This window comes from Vigna angularis, chromosome 10 (assembly GCF_016808095.1).
Source record: "Vigna angularis cultivar LongXiaoDou No.4 chromosome 10, ASM1680809v1, whole genome shotgun sequence".
In the NCBI taxonomy this organism is placed as follows: Eukaryota; Viridiplantae; Streptophyta; class Magnoliopsida; order Fabales; family Fabaceae; genus Vigna; species Vigna angularis.
Genome location: NC_068979.1, coordinates 11,453,843 through 11,474,438, shown reverse-complemented (window position 1 = coordinate 11,474,438; position 20,596 = coordinate 11,453,843). Strand labels below are relative to the sequence as shown.

At 35.1% G+C, this 20,596-nt stretch overlaps 3 protein-coding genes across 3 annotated transcripts; all 3 read right to left on the bottom strand.

Moving 5' to 3' along the window:
* Positions 1 to 253: 253 nt before the first annotated feature.
* LOC108323278 (uncharacterized) lies at positions 254 to 3,177 on the bottom strand. Its single transcript, XM_017555689.2, has 3 exons — positions 2,903 to 3,177; positions 1,418 to 1,532; positions 254 to 510 (listed from the first exon to the last, which is right to left on the bottom strand). The coding sequence occupies exons 1-3, from the start codon at positions 3,116 to 3,118 to the stop codon at positions 437 to 439; spliced, it is 405 nt and encodes a 134-aa protein (XP_017411178.1). The 5' UTR covers positions 3,119 to 3,177; the 3' UTR covers positions 254 to 436.
* A 669-nt stretch (positions 3,178 to 3,846) lies between these two features.
* Positions 3,847 to 7,097, bottom strand: LOC108323276 (disease resistance protein RPM1). The gene has a single exon (XM_017555688.2). The coding sequence runs from the start codon at positions 6,884 to 6,886 to the stop codon at positions 4,058 to 4,060; it is 2,829 nt and encodes a 942-aa protein (XP_017411177.1). The 5' UTR covers positions 6,887 to 7,097; the 3' UTR covers positions 3,847 to 4,057.
* Positions 7,098 to 10,973: 3,876 nt separating this feature from the next.
* LOC108323275 (DEAD-box ATP-dependent RNA helicase 5) lies at positions 10,974 to 15,334 on the bottom strand. Its single transcript, XM_017555687.2, has 13 exons — positions 14,743 to 15,334; positions 14,543 to 14,667; positions 13,846 to 13,953; positions 13,641 to 13,721; positions 13,263 to 13,341; positions 12,970 to 13,055; positions 12,835 to 12,891; positions 12,690 to 12,757; positions 12,547 to 12,615; positions 12,338 to 12,431; positions 11,626 to 11,790; positions 11,429 to 11,521; positions 10,974 to 11,312 (listed from the first exon to the last, which is right to left on the bottom strand). Exons 1-13 carry the CDS (start codon positions 15,233 to 15,235, stop codon positions 11,220 to 11,222), a joined length of 1,611 nt encoding a protein of 536 aa, XP_017411176.1. The 5' UTR covers positions 15,236 to 15,334; the 3' UTR covers positions 10,974 to 11,219.
* Between the last annotated feature and the right edge of the window lie 5,262 nt (positions 15,335 to 20,596).

Below are 20,596 nucleotides of genomic sequence, written 5' to 3'. Positions count from 1 at the left end.
TTGTGTGTGTATATCACACTGTCAAAACTAATAATATAACCTAATTTATTATCTAAGAAAATAAACTGGATGAGCTCCACTTATAACTGCAGAGGATAAAAATCCTTTCTTTCGAGACTGGAAAACGATGATAATTAACGATTAATTTCCCCATCTTTTTAACTGAAAATAATATTCCATCTTGCTCGTCCGATAGAGAATTTCATTGTTGACTAACAACTAGATTGCGATTAGATAAGAGTTACTATCAACATGCTCTAAGATCTTGCTTTTTTTTCAGGATAATGAAATGATCGAATTGTCGTGCTGCTCAATTTGTAATATATCTATATAACTGAATTACGAATTAAACAATACCACAAGTGATCAATCAGAAAAAGGTTAATCATAGATGACAAGTTTTTCGAATCCCATTCTGTCTCTTCCCCCATTATCTTCAACGAACTTTGCGAACTTTATCCTCCTGTCCTATGCCCAAGGATTTCTGGGCATTTGCAATACCTTCAGGATCTGTAAAATAAACGCAAAGAAACATTAAAGATTAACAAATACCAGTTTTCCAAAATAAACATAATAGCTAATTCAATAAAGATGCAGAAATAACACCACTAACTTTTTCCCATTATAGATCATACAAATTAATATGATCACTCAAATACCATATAAAACATAGAAAAACTAATATAATCAATTTAGACAGTAGATAATATATGATGAAAGAGAAAGGAAAAAAAAGGTTTGAGATTACTGTGCATGTATGTAGTAGTAAAAGTTAGCAACGAGTAACGGACAACTTGAAGGCTTCGCATAAAATGCAAGAGAAAATATTTGAAATAAAACTATGTTTCAAGAAAAACACCAGGAAGATACATTCTAAGACACTATTTTGAACACACTCTATTTTATCATTGAAATTTACTGAAAATCACAAAAAGTTTGTATCACTCATAATTTTGTAATTTCCAATATCAAAATATAACCAATAAACGAGAAGCATAGATGTATTGAGATAATTGCTAACATGCTAACAGTTCTCATTTTTTAATTGATGGAAAGTGGTATAAGGGAAGAATATGCAGTAGAATGCTCTTAATTACATTACTTTGATTTTTTTCAAAATTAACGGTAGAAAGATAATTTCATTTCATTCTATTCTACCCAATTCCATTTCATTCCACTTGGCATCAGATATTCAAACAAAGCCTAGAGCATAGCTTCATAATCACCATACGAAAAATTGGGGAAACGTAAAAATTTCAGATCTAGAGTTAAAAGAGGGGGTAAGACATCCAAGGATATATATTTGGTATTCTTTGTTTGTTCTAAAAAGAGATTAACAGTGATACTTATAATAATTGGCACAGTTTCGTTCCATATATTCTCAGCTGTGGAAAAAGGAGCTGCAAATAAAACATACCAAAAAATTGGGTGAAAATGCGAGTGAAGAAGCCCAAGTTGCGAGAGACATTGTATGCCATGACAGGAGGAAGAGGTTTCACAACAGTGTCAATGCTAAAAACCCGTTGAAGAAACTGCGTTGTACAAAAAGAAAAAAAAAAAAAACGCATCAGTCCAAAATTTGGAGAACATCAATGCTAAATAAATTCCACAAACAAGAAGGAAATGATAGTAGTGTTTGTTTAGTTATTAGTTCCATCCAGCTAAACAAACCTTCATTACAAAATGCTACTTCTGCATTTCATTCTTTGACATCGGTTTCCAAACATGCTTGAAGTCTTTATATAGAATGGGTAATAATATTACCGTAATACTAATAATAATATAAATATGATAATATATGGAAAGAGAGAAAAGGGTAGCTATGAAGCACTAACATAAACATCGGACACAAATGGATGCCAAATGTCCTTTAAATTCGACATTTTACATGTCATACATGTATCGATGTTGGATATATGTAAGACCATTAACGAGGTGTGTCCGTCCTTCACAAATGGGTAGGCACTAGCATGTGATATGCTCGTATGGTGCATAAGAGTGTAATAGCAAAAGGTTAATTACTAGGAAGGAAGCCAACCTGGATATGCCGCAATTTTTAACGATATCAGTTAAAGGTCATTAAAGGTAGTCAAACTCAAGTTTTCTTAAACTGTCTATGAATTTATTCTATAAAAAATATTAAAATACCTCTAACTAGCATAATAGTTCGACATAATAATCCCGTAATAAAGTAATCAAAATAATAACTGCCTGGTAGCACCAAACTCGTGAGTACATCCGAGTTCACCCTGAGCTTATCAGAAACCAATTTTCTTCCAAGTTAACTCAACATGGTTCTGTACTCAAACTCGCCCGACTTTATGAGCGACCATGAGCAAAGAACATGATTCTATGTTACTTAACAGTGAATTCCGCAGACGAAATTCAGACTCTGAACAGTACATTAAGAAAGCAACGATCCACATCTTACAAAAAATTTCGCACTAAAATCTATGTCACTTGCAGGGCCTAGGGGAAAGTCCCAAGATAACGAACTATCCTGGGCTTTTTATTTAAAATTAGCTACATATTAATTTCTCAATCTCTATCCTATCAATTTCTCATAACATCAATTTTTAACTAACATACAGAGACTCTCTTGCAAGACAAACTTCTCCAAAAGAAAAATAAAATAAAACAAATAATAATACACAATTTAAAAAAAAAAATGCAAAGAGCTTCCACGCATTGAAAACACTACTAACTAGTTTCTATGTAAAAGTTTGTTCACAGTCATAGAAACTAATCTTAACTTATTCAACAATTTTGTTTAGTTTTCTTACTTAGTTTCTACTGGAATGAGTGTTTGTGCATAAATTTATCCAAACAGACCTATACCTAATTTTGAAATGAAATTCCTTTTACATAGATAGAAGAGTTCTGTTAAGAAAAAAACAAGAACCTGGAAATTGCGCTGGAAACTGTAGCGTAATTCGGGATCAATTTCGATGGAATCTTCATCCTGGTGAAGATGGTTGGACTTGGAAGCCGGAACGTGCATGGTTGCGGTGCCATCACCCTGCCTCGTCACTTTCAGCTTTCCCTCTTCAATCACTTCGCTCTCCTCGCCTCGCCACGGCGCCGATGACATCAGTTGCTTCTTCCCCTTCTTCGCCATCTCTGAAATTTCAATTCTCCTTATCCCGATTCTCTTACTTCTTCTTTTATCCTCTTATATTAGGTTATGGTTATTGTTATTCGTTTTTTTCTTGGGAACTCTTTAAATCAAAATAAAATGGAATAATTGAATTAATAAAAATAATTAACTAACTGCCATTTGTAATTTTCAGTATAAATTATAAACGTGTATTTTATATAGTTATGAATTTTTTAAAATAAATAAATTATATTATTATAATTAAAGTTTATGATATATACAGTAATACAAAATTACTGATAATCAGTTTAAAAATATAAATAAAAGTAGCATAAAAGAAATGACAATTAAAAGGTTAATTTTTAGTTGAGAGATTATATAGTTATTGTTAGACAGAAATTGTACTATATTGTATTTTATGATATAATAAATTTAGTTTAATTTAAAATAAAAAGTAAATTAGTCTTTTAAGAGGGATTAATGGATCTTTTAAGAGGGATTAATTGAAATAAGACAATATACTTAATTTATTTTAAAGATCGTATCCAAAAATTATAAAATAATAAATTTACGGAATTTTTTTATACGGTACATGGTGGTCAACTTTTTTAATACGAGATTTAGAGTCCGAACATAGATTAATGGAGATTGCTTTGTACTGCTGATCTTTGTTATCATATTTTGTTTAGAATGTCAGGTTCTTATTTCCATGTTCAGAAATGGAAGATCACAGTGAAACATTCAAAAGCTAAAAGTTGAACACTTTATTTTATTCATTAACCTCAGAATACATGTTCAAGAAACAGATAATGCTCCCTGAATTATTTGGTAGAAAGTTTAAGAATTTGCAGTGAAATGACTGCAGAAATGAAAGACTGATTTCATTAGCATATGCAAGCAGATGCGAAACAAAAACTTGTCATCACTCACATATGCATGTTAGAATAGAAAAAATGAGAGTTAAACCTTCCAGAGAGGACAATTTTCAAGACTTCTCACTGCAGTACTGCGATTGAAATCAGTCTCTCGCTCCTCTAGAGTCTCCAATGAGTACACATCCCAACCTCCATCCCTCCAATATGAGGAATAAACTGCTGGAACATTTTTAGCTCTCAAATAATCTTGACCTCCTTTTGGATGCAGTCTTGTGATCAATTCTTCAGGCATGTCAAAAAACTCAATTGATTTTAGTTTTGTTAGATGTTCAATGCCAAAGGGTAGCTGCTTCAGTGAACCACAGCGTTGGATGATGAGCTTTTTAAGACCAGGCATTGCTCCCTCCTCCACAGTCATAGATTTGAGTTCATCTAAATCATCAAGGCCTAAAACCTTCAGACTAGGAAACCCTTTATCCTTGAAATTCAATGTCTCACCTACATAAACTTGAAGAAATTCCAAATGTCTTAGATTTGGCAAATCTTGAAGGTGTACCAGAGGATCCTCTGTTAGCCTGCTCCATTTAAGAAACACTCTGACCAAATTCTTCATAGAACTTATCCAGTGGGGGAAAATGTCTAAACGGCCACTCAAGTATAACTGGTGGAGATAAGGAGGAGGCCTGAAAATGTTGTGAATATCAATTATCTCATGTTTTTCAATTGCTGTGATGGACAGTGAGCGGAGATTGATCATCTTCTCAATGGATAAACTTAAAGCAGCACCATCCTGTTGCTTCATCTTTCTGATGCCAAGCCTTCTGAGTTGAGTGAGTTTTCCTAGCTCAACCATCAAAGCCTGGTCTGCCTCTATAAAACATAGCTTTTGCAAAGATCTCATGAGTCCTATAGGGGCAGCCACCTTGAAGCCGTGCCTTGAATGGAAATAAGCATAAGATTCAATCTCATAGCGATACACCAAAAGATGCCGTAATTGTTGCAGCTCCACAATTTCAACTGGTAGTACAGTGACCAGGGATTGTTTAAGATCCAGTGTCTCTAGCTGCTGCAGCTTCTTAATGGTACCTGGAATGCTTTTCACCTTTGTATTCTTCAGACTCAGATACTTGAGAAGGTAAAGGTTGACAATTTCAGCAGGGAAAACCTCCAATGGTGCATCCTGCAAATCTAACACCCTGATTAACTTATAACCAGTGGAACATAATCCACGTATAGAAAAATGCTCCAGTGGATCTGATAAGTCAAACATTAGTAGAGAGCGTAGTTGGAATGAAGCTCTATTTTGTCGCACATTATCCAATGTATTTATGATTGATAGGCGTCGAACTTTGTCTGGCCAGATTATGTCTTGATCTTTGGCTATTGTCGCAAAGTTTTGATCTTTTGCCTTCAAATTCACAATCTCCCTTAGAAGATCATGCATTCGACAAGTCTTCATTCTGCCATCACTGGTTTTTGCAACAACTTGCAGCAGACTTCTGTCCAAGAGCTCCTTGAGATAACTGTCAGCAACTTCCTCCCTTGTCTTTCCATCTTCACCATTCACAAAACCTTCAGCAATCCACAAGCGAATCAGTCTCATGTGCTCAATAGCATGAAACTCAGGGAAGATGCTTAGGTACAACAAACAGGATTTAAGATAGTAAGGCAACTCATTGAAACTGAGGGAAAGCACTTTCTTCATATCCTCCAGTTTGTCATTGCCTTCAATTTCAGACCCAAAACTTCTGCAAACCATCTGCCACTCTTCAATGTTTGCCCTCTGTCTGGTAGCCAAAGCACCACCAATTGCCACAATTGCTAGTGGCAACCCACCACACATTTTTAAGATCTTTCTGCAAACCTCCTCCAGATGAGGAGGACATGAGTTACCCTGAAATGTTTTCTTACAGAAAAGATACCAAGCTTCTTCCTCAGGTAAGAATTCATGGTCAAAATCCTTACCCAGTTCAGCACAAGAATACAAAGCTATATCTTTTTTGCGTGTAGTAATCATCACTCTACTTCCACGGCTGCTACTAGGCAAAGCAAGTTTGACAGAATCCCATACCTTAACATGCCACACATCATCCAGCACAATGAGGTACCTGCTACTTTGAAGCAAGTTCTTGATCAACTCTTTGAGCTCCTCACTTTTCATTTGCCCAACTGCTTCCGGAGCTGGTTTTCCAATGACATTATGCAGCTGTTGAACCAGGTCTTTAAGGAGCTCTTGTAGCTTAAAAGACTGAGAAACGTTAATCCAAGCATGAATCCTAAAACGCTTCTTCACTTTTGGATCATCATAGACCTGTTTTGCCAAGGTGGTTTTTCCCAACCCTCCCATTCCATAGATTGGAATCACAGCCCTCCCTGGTTCTTCATTGAAAAGAAAATCACAAAGCTGTCTTTTGGGTTTGTCAATACCCACCAGATCAGCTTCTTCAAGCAGAAGCGCATCTCCTTGGCTATCAAGGCTTGAAGAAAGCCGTTGACTTGACCTGGAGCCTATCCCAGGTAACTCTGGTCGTCCCTGGGATATAACGTTCACTTTGGATTTGATACTTTGCATATCTAAAGCAATTCTACGCCGAGCTTTCATGGTCTTAAGGCCGAAAGTAAACCTATGAAGAGAAGAACCGTTGCCTTGTCCATGTTGATCAACAAGGCGAAGGTTGAATTCGTCTATGGCATCTTCCATGTCATGAGCAACACATCTCACTCCTTTGACCCATGCTTTGAGTTCAGGGTCTCTGTCCTCCATAGCATCAGCCACCCTTAAGATGGCTTTGTGACGTTCAAGCTCATATTTGATGTACTGAACATCTTCCCGAACCCCTCTCTGCAGATTCACTTCTTCTTGAAGTAAAGCATTCAGCTTGTCCAGTAAAAACGATACTGAACTATCTGCCATTTTTTTCTAATTCCAAGAGTTGTTGCAGAACTTTATCATGAGATTTCTGGGTCGATTTTTTGTGTATAAGAATAGAAACAGTTTGTAGGATTTGATCTTGGGATTTATGAATTCCTTTCTGGCTTTGTTGTTGTGCTTATATGGCCATTTTCAAGGTTACGTGTCTCAATAACACTCCGAATATGTGAAAGAAAATGTGCTGTTACTAGAGCCACCAAGGAAATGGTCAACTGCTATTATTTGATTGAACGTCTTATGTTTCCGCGTCACAAAACTACTGCGTAATACGATGTCTTCGATGAAAAAGATGTTATATTGTATTTTACGAAAACTAAACAAAAGAAAAACACTAGCAAACTTTTTGCGAGATTAATAAATCAAAATATTCGCATCAGTTGAAGAATTCTGGAGAATAGTTTAAGTATTACGCGTATTGCGCCCGTTGTTTTGAGTCAAAATCTTGCGTGAATATCAACTCTACTAGAGTTGTACGGTGTTAATGTGAAAGAAGTAGAGCAATGAGCAAATTTGACTCCTTTAAAATTAAAAATAGAAAGTAATTATTTATTTGGTTAAATAAATCTTCCTTCGATAACTGTACATGAAAGTTTAGATTAAATTAAAAGAGACATCGCCTTCGAATAAAATTAAAGGAAAAGTATGGGTTGTATCAAGATTTTTAGAAACATATTTGTAAGGAATTATCTCAAAACAAATCTACTACAAATAGAGAATAAAAAGAGTGAAACCTGCACAACTATACGGCAGAAGGAAATTGACGTTGTTCAATTCAAGAGTTAATGAATTTCAATTTATGTTGATGGAAGAATTTACTAAACTCAGATATTACAGTTTCACAAATCAATGATCAACTTGTTGAATTCATCCCGTTATTCATTAATTGTCTTTTCATCACTCATCTTATATGAGTACACCACTGCTTCAGACACAAATGGTTCACTAACTTTATCATGTACAAGCTCTTAAGGTTAGTCCATAGTCCTATTGCTTAGTTTACTATTTTTTTTCTTAAACAGTAAGGATTAAGGCATAGTCTCCTATAAGACAACCAAGAGAAAGTTATCATTATAAGAAATGTGCACTAAGGCGATAGAGATAAAACAAGTTGAAGGTAGCGTATAAGGTACACCAAAATGAACCACTCTTTTACAAGTTAAAGAAACTCTATTGCCACTACTACTTGAAATTGTTTTTTTTAATGATTAAAATTAACTGATTATAATGTAGTAACTAATTTAGTTACCAATTTATAAACTAAAAGTTATTAATAACTAAAATAATTTCTATTATAAATAAAAAATTATAATTTTTAAATCGATAATTAAAATAGTTTTTATTATGAATGTATATCTAAATTATCACATACATTAGTTATTAAAGTTTTAATTATAAAAAAATGATTTTTAATTAGAAAATTAGTCTTTGAATATATTTTTTATTACTAAAATTAGTCATTATTTAAAAATTTTATTGTAGTAGAAAAATATTTGTTATCTAATATGGTCATTTTTAGCTTCATAATGATGTATATGATGCACCACTTCATATTTTAATTTATAGCTTTATCATTAACCAAAAAATATTTTAGTGATTAAGTTAAATTTTCTTAAATACTATGAAGAGAACTACGATATATTGGTTAAGAATGATTAGTATGAACAAATTTGCCTAATTTTAGAAATGTAGAGATTCAATCAAGTTAAGAGAAAAAAACTTAGAATAATCAAAACTGCATATTATTCAAACTAAGAAAAAGTAGCGATTATAGTAGTAACAAGAATAATTTGTCCCCATCTATAGGCGGCTATTTCTCCTAATTGGAACATAAGAGAATGCATCTTTTGACCACCACCCATTGAAGTGTTATAAAGAGCATTAACTAAAATAAATTGCTTACAAACCCGTAATAAAGGAATAACGTTTTTTTTACTTAAAAATATGTAGTTATAAAAATAAAAATGTATATATTATATTTAAATGTAACAATTGTTAAATATTTAAATAATTAAAAATATTCAAGAACAGACATTGAATATTTCTGCCTTTGTTGCATAAAGGAAGAACGTATATTTTCCAAAAATCGTGAGTTTCTCTGCACCTTCTCAATGAATAGGTTCTTCATATGCACTGCCAAACTCCTATATTGCGTGGGTAATTGGTTACCTGCATTCAATTTTTTGGTGTTTTCTTCGTACCCAATGAAAGCTAGTAAAATCGAATGTTGACACGGACGAGGTGGGAAACTTCTGACATAAATGACGGTCAATTTCTTAAAGAGAGTTTTTGTAGAGAGGGCAAAGTAGGAAGTTAATTCAATCAATCTTTTCACATTAACTTAAAATTAACTTATATACCACAACTTTTCATAAAGTAATTTATTAAACTTTTTCTCATTTCCCGTATTAATTCATATAAATCTTCTTCATGCAACATTGCCAGTTAATTATTATTAGTTTCATCCTTATTTTATTTAATTTTAGAATTTAGAATTTGTAGTGAGTTTTATTTCGTACAAATTTTCATGCAATGTAATACAAATCTGTAAATCTTGTTTAATGAGCTCCAGTCCAGTTATAAAAATAAGCTGTTGTTTAACCGCTTATGAAAGGCAACCTTGGGTGAAATGGTTAAAAACTTATACTTTATGTTCACTTTAGTTGATTGTACGGTTGATGAGAAAAATGAGAGTGACGCATTATGTTCGTTTGATTTGATTTTGAAAGAATTATTTGAGTGGATTTGGAGTTTCTGATTTTTGAGGTCATTCTCTAAGATATAGATTGGGGTGATTTACATTAAAATCTCGTTTTTTCCTTTATAGTTTAAGGAAACACCACGTTTAAATTACAGTATTTGAATCCAATAATTTTATAATCGATTCCATGAAGAGCTATTAAGACCATGAAAATCAGAAGTTGAAGAAGGAGTTATTCGGTTTCATCTTAGAGTATTCGGTTTCAATGGAGAGAAGAAATGCAAAAATGACTATATTTAGTTTCCACCTATTCGTATTCAGTTCCACTTGAAGAAATGAAGTTATGCATGTAATCGGTTCCATCTTCTCGTTTTCGATTACACTGCAGAGAAAAAGTGCAGTGAATGATTGTATTCGATTTCCCAAAGCTGTATTCAATTCCCCTCTCATACTCCTCTCATATGGTGGTGATGGGCATGGTGCCTAACAACTACACTTTCCCGTTTTTTGCTGAGTGCGTGCTCTAAGACTATGACGCTTTCAGAGGGTGTTCAAGTTCATGGGGCGGCTGTTAAAATGGGTTTGGACGGAGATACTTTTGTCAACAACTCTTTGATACATTTTTATGCTGAGTGCGGGAAGGTTGAATTAGGGGCAAAAGTGTTTGAAAAAATGCTTGAAAGAAACGTGGAGTCTTGAACTAGTTTGATAAATGGTTATGCTAGAAGAGACTTGGCAAAGAAGGTTGTTTCTTTGTTCTTTCAGATGGCTGAGGTTGGTGTGAAACCCAATCAGGTGATTATGGTCTGTATTATATATGCTTGTGCCAAGTTGAAGGATCTTCGGTAAAAAAGTGTACCATTGGTTTTTTTCTTCTTAGAGTATTTTATCTCACTAATACTATTTTAGTAGGTTAGTAATTCTTCAATATACTTTTTAACTTTATTTTTACATTTTTAATTTTAATAATTAATTTTAATTTTTTTTATTTATAAATATTTTTATAATTAAATATAACATTAACAATTATTATTTTATATTATTTTAATAAATATACATTTTGATAATCTTTAATTTTTAATAATTAAACAATTTTTTTTATCACTTCAATTAAATCCAATACTAATTTTCATACATTTTACTTCTAAATTTATTTTTACTTACCTCCAAATCTACTAAAAAATAACAATAATAAATTTACCCTCAAATTCATCCCATCACTCTTTCAAAATCATTCCTTTCAAATAAACACACCCTAAGTAAATATGATCCGTGCATAGACACCCAAGAAACTAAAGATAATATATACAAAATTAACAGCGTAATAAATCGGTGTACCAACCTCCGATTTAAGGAGATGCAACCAACGGAAAATAGTAAATTAATTAATTAATCAATTAAAAGTCTAAAAATATGTGAATTTAAAATTATCATCTTGTAACGAGAAAAAAAAGCTTACAGGCACACATAAGTGCAAGCTACAACAGGAAAAGACTCACTAACCTATTTATAACTAATCTTTCTTTATTACCTTTTAAAGTAATAAATAACTCGAATAAAGAGTAAGAAATGACTGAATTCACATATTCCTTCAGCCAAAGATAAACACAAAGTCAATCATTCATCGTCAGAGTCGTCAAATGTTTTCTTTTGAGACTTTGGAGCATCAACAGGGATTTCCTTGAAGTGGGCCCCGTAAAGCTTGGACTCCTATAATAGATTGCAAAATTATAATTACAATCAACCAAAATCAAATTTTAATCCTAGATTTATCATAGAAAAAAACCTGAACAAGTGCAAAGAGAAAAATGGGGAAGAAAAAGGACCTTTTTCTTTACATGTGTGCCAAATTTCAGGAGGTCATCGGGTACGACTTGCCCTGCTTCCCTCAAAACATTCACCAGCTCCCCAGCAAGTCCCTGAAATATTTCAATTCTTAATTGATACCAGGGTGAAAAAACTCAAAAAGCAACAAAGTAATACTATAATCTAGGAGGATTATAGAGTTGTTAGTTAGTACTACCTTATTCTGCTGTGTGAAGAATGTATGGGCAACACCTTTCTTACCAGCTCGTCCAGTCCGCCCAATTCTATGAACATAATCTTCTGTAGTCAGAGGAAAACTATAGTTTATCACTACTTCAACATCTGGAATATCCAATCCCCGTGCAGCCACATCAGTAGCAACCTGATCATTGAATTATGTCAAATAATTGGATATAAAGCAACAATGTTTGAGGGATCATGTCCCGTTCAATAGACATAAAGCTAGTTCTGTCAGAAAATTTCATACTGTACCCACTAAAGGCATTATTAGCAGGAGTCCTGACAATAATATTAAAGTTCAAAAATAGATTGACCTAAATTTTTTTTTCCTAAACTGAACTGAATATTTTTCGTTGAGGACTAACGGGAATTAATAAGTGGGTTTAAATTCACCCACAGTTCAGGAGTGTAAAAATAATAAAACTCAAGCTTTAAAAGGGATAAGAAACTAGTACTGACAAATTTGCATAAAAGCATTTTCCAGAGTTAGCAAGTGCAGAAAAACATATTGGTAAAATATAAAGTCAAATTGATGCGAAGAAAACAACCATTCTCATATATAGCTACAGTATCATGTAGAAAACAGTCAAACATTGCTGTGATACCAATTCATAAATTTCATTTAACTTTTGAGTTGTCATGTTGATATAAAAATTTATCACTAATAATAACAGTGTAAAACAAGTTACCATTAAAGGACAGCTTCCCTTTTTGAACAATGAGAGTGCCTTTGTGCGATCATGTTGAGCTTTGTCCCCATGTATTGAAACAACCTTCCAACCCCTGAAGATGGTATTTAACACATCCTAAGTATCTATTATATTTATATCAGCACACACTTAGAGCAACCACCAGATATTTTCACAAGGAAATTATTATAAAGTGTGAGGTGACATACCCTTCTTGAAGCATATTTTCAACTCGTTTGGCTTCATTTTTGTACAAAACAAAGACCAATACTCGATTGCTGAGAAACAATATACAAGATCTTAGCAACACGTGGCAAAACAAAACACGTAAGAAGCAGATTGCAGAATATACCTTTGAGATTTGTGGTACTTTTCCAGTAAAGCAACCAGGCGCCTATCACGAGCACGATCATCCAAGACCTATGAATGTGAAAGGAATCAATATTAACCAAAAGCATATATATGTATGAGTAATATAGATTTGATCAAATTCACACCTCAACTATCTGCATGACATCATGATTGGCAGCCAAGTCTTCTGAACCTACAACAACCTGTCACAAGTTTAAGCATTTTTTCCTCCAAAAACTTGTATGGAAATAGCTGAAATCTTTTTTGAAAAAGATACAGACTTTTACAGGATTGGGATCCATGAACTCCTGAGCCAAGTGATGAACTGCCAAAGGCCATGTAGCACTGAACATAACCATTTGACGATCTGCGGACAAGTATACTCTTTTTATTGAGACAAAAATGAAATGGAAAAACTTTAGCAAACAAACTATCTATGTAAGCTTCTTGGAGAATCAGTCGTATAGACCAGTTTTTACAATAGCCAAATATTAAAAAACAGTAGGACAAGATATTAAAAGGAATAAATTAATGACCAGTTATAGGGGTAACAGCTGATAACAATGCATCATACCAGAACTTGTCTGACCCAGTATAGAGCGGACTATTTGCTCAAAACCCATGTCAAGCATCCGATCTGCTTCATCAAGTACCTGGAACAACAAATAAATGACAATGTTCGCAAAAGTTTCACTACATTTTGCTTATAAACACGCATCTACTTCTAATTCACATATTTAAAGCCAGAGAAAAGGCCGCAACCGACAAGCAAATTGTGGTAATTCAAAATGCATCATGTGTAGAACAAAGAGACTCAGACTGACCTTCCCACCAATGAATATAGTAAACAAAAAGATAAGATGGCTATAACAACTTGCTTAAATAGTATAAAGTGCACTAAAAAATAAGAGGAAAATTAACAACAGAATTCTGCTTGAAAATTACAGCTTACCACAAAAGATACTTCTTTGAGGCAACAGACACCCATTTCAATTAGATCCTGAATACGACCAGGAGTTCCAATGACAATGTCCTGGGTGGAAAAAGTGGTATTAAAATATCCATATGATGCTAATGAAAAGAGGACAAAAAAAATACTCAACATGTAAATGAACAAGCATTTAAATTCAATTGATATTTGAGTAGCAACAACTTACCATGCCAGATTTTAGTGAGGAGATTTGAGGGCCTTTGGAGGTTCCACCATACAAACAGATTGATTCCACACCACAAGAACTACCCGCATCACAGATGACATCTGATATCTATAAAACAATTGAAGAAAACTGTTAGATATTATCATTAAGTAAATCAGTAATACAATTCAATACTCTTGGACGTCGGAAAAGTAAGAAACATTGGGTTTGGGGGGGAGGGGGGGCGGTGAGGGGGGGGGCTTGAGTTGTAAAATTCACATAACTGTAAGAACTTAAAAATATTATTCTAAAATAAATAGCATCAATCAATTTCCTGTTATAGACATAGTGTTCAGATGTGTGTAAGTTATAACAGTTCACGTGACACCGATATTTAACACATCACACGCCATTTAATTTAACAATATCAGTTAGGTGATTAATTGTCTGTGACCCATCGTTTCTCACGCTCGAGTATACATCTCCTATAATGAGGGAAGTAGCAACTACATCATTCACACTGCAAAGCCCTTTGATTTGAATTTGAAATCCAAGTAAACCTCTCTTTTCAGTAACTTGAGAGAGATTCATATTCTCTCATTTCAACGGAAGTAATTTAGGACTCTAATTTCAAATTGCAACTGAGAAGTACAAAACAGACATGAAATGATTAAAGAATGAAGTTTAAATTCAAATTCAATATATCCAAACTTCTTACTTGTTGTGCTAGCTCTCGAGTAGGAGAGAGCACGAGGCAAAGAGGGTTCCGTCCCCTGGAACCTTTACCCTTCCGCTTTCCCAAAACATGCATAATCGCCGGTATCCCGAACGCCAACGTTTTCCCTGAAAGCAAAAGCACCAAAATCAGAACTAATTTCAAGTCACGCGAAACACACATATACACAAACAAAAATGCACCTGATCCAGTGGCAGCGATTCCAATCAAATCACGGCGGTCCAATAAGAAAGGCCACGCCCGCGATTGAATTGGAGAAGGCTTCTCGAAACCCTTGCAACACTCCAGCACATTCTCCGGCAGTCCCGATTCCGAAAAACTTTTTACCGCCGCGTACTTCGCATCTCCGGCATTCTTTCCAGTAACCACTACAGAGCCGTCCGCCACCGTTTCATCGCGATTAGCGCCGTTGTCGTTGTTCCTTTCACCGTTGGTTTCCTCTGCATTCTCTTTGGAGTCGTGGTGTTTCTTCTTTTTCTTCTTCTTCGATTCGGTGCCGTTTTGCGGGTCGAGATCGTCGAGCTTTCGTTTGGGGCTGTTTTCGCTTTCTTGCTGCATGTCTTTGTTCTTATTCTTCTTCTTCTTCTTCTTCTTCTCGGAATCGAGCTCGGGGCTGTAGGGTGCTTCTTCGGCAACTGGTTTGCCGACCAAAACGGCGTCGTGTTTCCGACCCATGTTTGGAGATTGTGGAAGGTAGTGGGGAGAAGGGAAGTTAACAACGCCGCGAAACAGCGAAAACCAGTGCCAAAAAATGCATGAAGTGCAAGCACGGAGATTTATAATTTTTAGGGTTTTGACTTTTTGACTTTGTTGGTTAGGATTGCTATAAAATATCATAATTTATAATAATTATCTTAATTAATACGGTAATCATCTTTATAATTAATTATATGTTAAATTGATTCCAAGTTTCATATTTCTGCATATTCGTGTCAATTAGGTTTCTGTATTTTGAAGTAGTATAGTTGGATTCCTATTTATGTAAAATTAAATCAATAAAGTTCCGACCGCTAAATTTTGTAGACGACGTCAAAAGTGTTGTCTGGTGGCATTGCGAAGTGACATTTCATAATCACGTGACACATACAGACGTCATTACGTGGACTTAAATGAAAAGAGTGCTTTCACAAGCACGTGGCACATAAACTTTCTTTGGATTTCATTAAATCCCTGAAGCTCAAAATCCATAATTAAGTTGTGTTTATTTCCTATATATAGATTTTAATGTTATTGGTTGTGCTAGGGTAGCTTACTCATATTTGTGTGTGTTTGTGATTGTGTGTGTCTTGCAATGATCATATAAATTTTGGTTATACATGAGTAGATGTTGCAGATGCTCCAGATGCTTGATAGAGACGCGAGAGTGGGAAAAAAACTTGTGTTATTTATAGTTTTGTGCTATAAATGTTCGCGACAATGTAATTGAGTTTACCTTTATTTCATTTTTTTCGGTATTATATAAGTGAATTTCCGCAATGGTATTACGATTTAAAATTTTCAAATTTCACTCGTAATCGGATTATCCCAAAATTAGGGATGTTACAGAGGGTGATAAGCTGAAGATCGCCTTCATTACGGAGGAAGCTAGCTACTATTACAAGGTCATGTCCTTTAGCTTAAAAGACGTTGGTGCAACATACTAGATACTTGTGGATAAAATTTTCAAACACCTAATCGATAAAAGTGATGACGTGTACGTAGATGACATGGTGGTTTTAACCAGAGAAGTGTGTGTTTGAGTAAATGGAGGTAAGTTCCTGGAATTAATGTTAACATGTAAAGGGAACCTTGAAAAATCCCAAATTGTGATTGATATGAGGAGTCCCAAGAATGTCAGAGGTTCAACAACTCATTGGGAGTTTAACAACCATCTCCTGTTTTCTCCCAAGGTTAGTTGACAAAACTAGATTGATGATAAAATTTATGAAAAGGTCTACCAAGTTTGTCTTGGATGACTAATGTCAAGACAGGTTCAAGCAACTCAAGCATATTTTGACATGCCCACCCATCTTGTGCAAGTTGAATAATACTTGACCACTCTTGGTCTACATAGCAGTTATTGCAAATGTCATCAATTTAGCTCTTGTTTAAGAGACTGATAATAAGGAAAAACTCATTTACTTCGTAAGCAATACCCTTCAAGATATTGAAATCGGATACTAAATGGTGGAAAAAGTAGCATTATCCATTGTCACAACAACAAAAAGGCTGAGCCCATTTCTAGAGTCATATAATACTCATCAAAACTGATTACTTGTTATACAAGATCTTGGAGAAGTTAGACCTAATAGGAAGGATGTCGACATAAAGAATTTTTAGAATTTAACATTCGATATGAGCCGAGAGGGTCGATAAAAGCTTAATGTTTAGCAAATTTTACTAATGAGTTTCAAAATGAGCATGTTTTGGAGGATGAGGAGTTATTATTCTAATCTTAAGGAAGCATGAGCCGATATAGTCCTTGAAGGACCAAATGAAGTTTTAATAGAGAAGTCATTGCACTCAATTTCAAGACATCCAACAACCAGTCCGAATACGAGACTATAATAGTCAGTCGTACTTTAGCCAAAGAAGTCGAAGGTAATAAAACTTCGACTCAAAATGGAACATTTGACAAGAAACTATTAGGTCCAAGATGCCTTACTACTACAATATTATCACTTAGTCATAAATCTTATTTGATAACTTTATCGAGGTAAAGCTTGAACAAGTCTCTAAAAAAGATAACATGAGAGCTAATGTGCTCTCGAAGTTAAGAAGTACGAAGAAAAAGGAAAATATAAGTCATTATTGCAAAAATTATTGTCGTCACCCTCCACAGATAAAATGAACCAACAAGTGAAAGTGGAGAAAGAAACATGAATAATACCTTTTGTCCAATATCTCAACACATGAAACATATCAAAGAGTAAAAAGAAAGAATGGATATGAAAAGTTTTCCGTTGAACAATAAAAATATTACTCATAAGTGGATGTTGAACTCATTTTCTTTTATAATTTTTTGTTCAGTCCAATTTAGTTTTATTTATCTTCAAAATGATTTAAATTTCCAGGTTATTGAATGTATGATATATATTTTAGATTATTTTATATTTTATAAATATTGCTTTATAATATTTATAAGGGTTAAATATGTTTTTAGTCCCTAAACTATTACGAGATTTTGGGTTTAGTCCCTATTCAAAAGTTTTGTTCCTTTTAGTCCTCTTAGTTTTGAAACTCTTATGATTAATCCTTAAAATTGAACGACGTTAAATTTTTTTTTTGATGTGGCAAATGACGAGCCATGTTTGATGCAAGTTACTGTGCCACGACGTTTTGGTTTCTAAAATCAGATTATGGTTCTTAATTTATTTTATTTTTTAGGTTTAATAGGTTCGGAAGTCCCTATATTTATAGGTTAGTTTTAATTGGGTCCTCCAATTTTGGAAGTGATCAATTGAGTCCTTGTTTTGGTAAAATTGAATCAATAATGTCCTTGCCGTTAATCTTAGTAAACAACCGTTAACTTTTTAGCGAGGTAGCATGCTGAGGTGGCTTTTAATTAGCACGTGGCACATTGTGTGGAAACCTTCTCCCTTTCCACTTCCCCTTTCCCGAAGCCTTCTCCCCTTCCCCTTCCGCTTCCCTTTCCCCACCAACTCCAACCTCACCTTCTCCCATCTTTGGGAAACCCACTATTAGACATTACAACAAATAACACCAACATTGCATATATGCGATTCCAACATAAAAAGAAATTGAAAAAAGAAAAGAGTTGTTGCAAATGTTTGGACTGGTAAGGAATATTGCTGCAAAAAGAAAGGATAATAATAAAAAAACACTTTACAAAAAAAAGTAAACACTTAATTATGCATATTGTGAAATAGTTTGGAAGAAAAAAAAATTGTCCAGAGAGCGATATCGATGTCATAACACTCTTTTCCCAGAAGCTGCAGAACAGAACAAATAAAAAGAGGACAAAAAGAATAACAAGGAAGGAATTAGGGCTAAAAATGAATGGAGTGTGTGACCTTGTCGCGAACCCAACCACCCGCGACATGGAGCTGAGATCAAAGTGGCGAAGAGTGGCAAGAAGCCTATCAAAGATGCTTCTCTCGGTATCAGATATGTCGATTCTGTCACGAACCTGAACCGTAGACATTAGTGCGCCACCTCAACTCCGAAACGACAACGGAGGGCGAAGTAGAGGTTGAGGGGGTTGTGGAGGAGTGTGACAGTAGTGAGACGGCGAGCGACGATGAGAGATGGGGAGGCAAAGGAGGTGTGCTTGACAGTTGGATTGGGGGATAGGCATGGATTTAGATGTTGAAGAGGTGGGTATGGGAGGGCGAGAAGAAAGTTTCCCAAAGATGGGAGAAGGTGAGGTTGGAGTTGGAGAGGAAGGGGAAGGGGGGAAGGTTTCGGGAAAGGGGAGAAAGTTTCCACACAACGTGCCACGTGCTAATTAAAAGCCACCTCAGCATGCTACTTCGCTAAAAAGTTAATGGTCGTTTACTAAGATTAACGGCAAGGACATTATTGATTCAATTTTACCAAAACAAGGACTCAATTGATCACTTCCAAAATTGGAGGACCCAATTAAAACTAACCTGCAAATATAGGGACTTTCGAACCTATTAAAACTATTTTTTAATTGGGGAAAAGTGATTGCCTCCTCCTCGTGAATCTTGATGACACTGTGATGAGGCCCAATTTAACTTGTTAGTCGTTGCTAGGACTCGGGTTCAATCCCCAAATCCTTGGCAACGACACTAAAAACTTGTTAGCTCAAAAAATACTTGTTGGGCTCGATTTCGGCAAGTGCACCGAATCGTTCAAGTAATAAACCGGTAAGACCGGGTATCGTTTTCCCAAGAGACTCGTAATACTAGAGAATTGTGCGATTAACAACTCATATAGACTCAATAACATAACATCAATATACAGAACAAGTGCAGAAATGTAAATTCATACATAATTACAAGGTTGGACTTTGGTATTGAAGGCACTTGGAAATGGAAAAGACTAGAAATGGTATGAAATGACATTTCTAAGGTTAGTTTTCACCAATGCACTCTTGTGTATGACCAATTTTATCTCCTCTCTATCAATTTACTAAAGTCAATCCACTAAAACACTCTAGCCCTAATTCCTTAGGTGAAAGAGCCTAGGTTTTCCTTATCAAACCCCAATTCCTTGGCAATCTAACAAGCAAAACCCGCATTAAAGAATTGGGATCTAAGACAACATGTGAATCATCTTCCATTCCTAGAATCAATGACCCACAAGGACTCCTATTTCAGTTCCGGGTTTCATCTTACGTTCCCATAATCCATAAAACCCCAAAATTAAGTCATGAACGTTCCCATTACATGCAAGCTTTAAGATAGGAAACAAGAATACTAGCAATTGATAGAAAAGGCATGTATATATTCAAATCATTCAACAATTACACAAGAATTCAAAGGTTACAACTAATCCCAACAAAGATGGGTTTGGTTCTCCATTTCCATGGAGAACCCTAAAGCTTACAAGATGACCATGGAAGAAGATGAAGAACCCAAGAGGAAGAAGGGAGTGTTCCCACGAACCCTAGCAGTCCTCCAAGCTCTCCTATGAGTGAAATCGCGCCTCCAAATGACCAAAGACCCAAACCCCTTCGCGTTTCTGGGTTAAATAAGCTGGATTTGACACATCAACAAAAGTCGCGCCCGGGCGCGAGCCTCTCGGAAAAAGTCGCGCTTGGGCGCCCCATTTCTCACGCCCGGGCGCCCCTTTTTCACGCCCGGGCGCGACCAGCACACAAAACTGACACCTGGTCACTTTTCTGTGCAGAAACTGGCCCTGGTGTAGTCGCGCTTGGGCGCCCCTTAGCCAGGGGGGCCCAGGCCTGACTTTTCAGCACTGCATCATTTTCACTTTTTCTGCAGATCTGCTTGCTTCTAGTGGTTGGTTCAGCCTTAGACATTGTTAGAGAGTCTTCCAAGCTCATTTTTAGCTACAAAATAAGGGATTATTGATGAAAGTACATCAAAGTAGCCAAAAACACAATTA

Coding starts and splice junctions, on each gene's coding strand:
- LOC108323278 (XM_017555689.2), bottom strand. CDS start 3,118: ATGGCGAAGAAGGGGAAGAAGCAACTGATGTCATCGGCGCCGTGGCGA. Junction 1,533..2,902: donor GTTTCCAGCGCAATTTCCAG/GTTCTTGTTTTT, acceptor TGTACAACGCAG/TTTCTTCAACGGGTTTTTAG. Junction 511..1,417: donor CATTTTCACCCAATTTTTTG/GTATGTTTTATT, acceptor TTTATTTTACAG/ATCCTGAAGGTATTGCAAAT.
- LOC108323276 (XM_017555688.2), bottom strand. CDS start 6,886: ATGGCAGATAGTTCAGTATCGTTTTTACTGGACAAGCTGAATGCTTTA.
- LOC108323275 (XM_017555687.2), bottom strand. CDS start 15,235: ATGGGTCGGAAACACGACGCCGTTTTGGTCGGCAAACCAGTTGCCGAA. Junction 13,056..13,262: donor ACTGGGTCAGACAAGTTCTG/GTATGATGCATT, acceptor ACTTGTCCGCAG/ATCGTCAAATGGTTATGTTC. Junction 12,616..12,689: donor AAGTACCACAAATCTCAAAG/GTATATTCTGCA, acceptor ATTGTTTCTCAG/CAATCGAGTATTGGTCTTTG.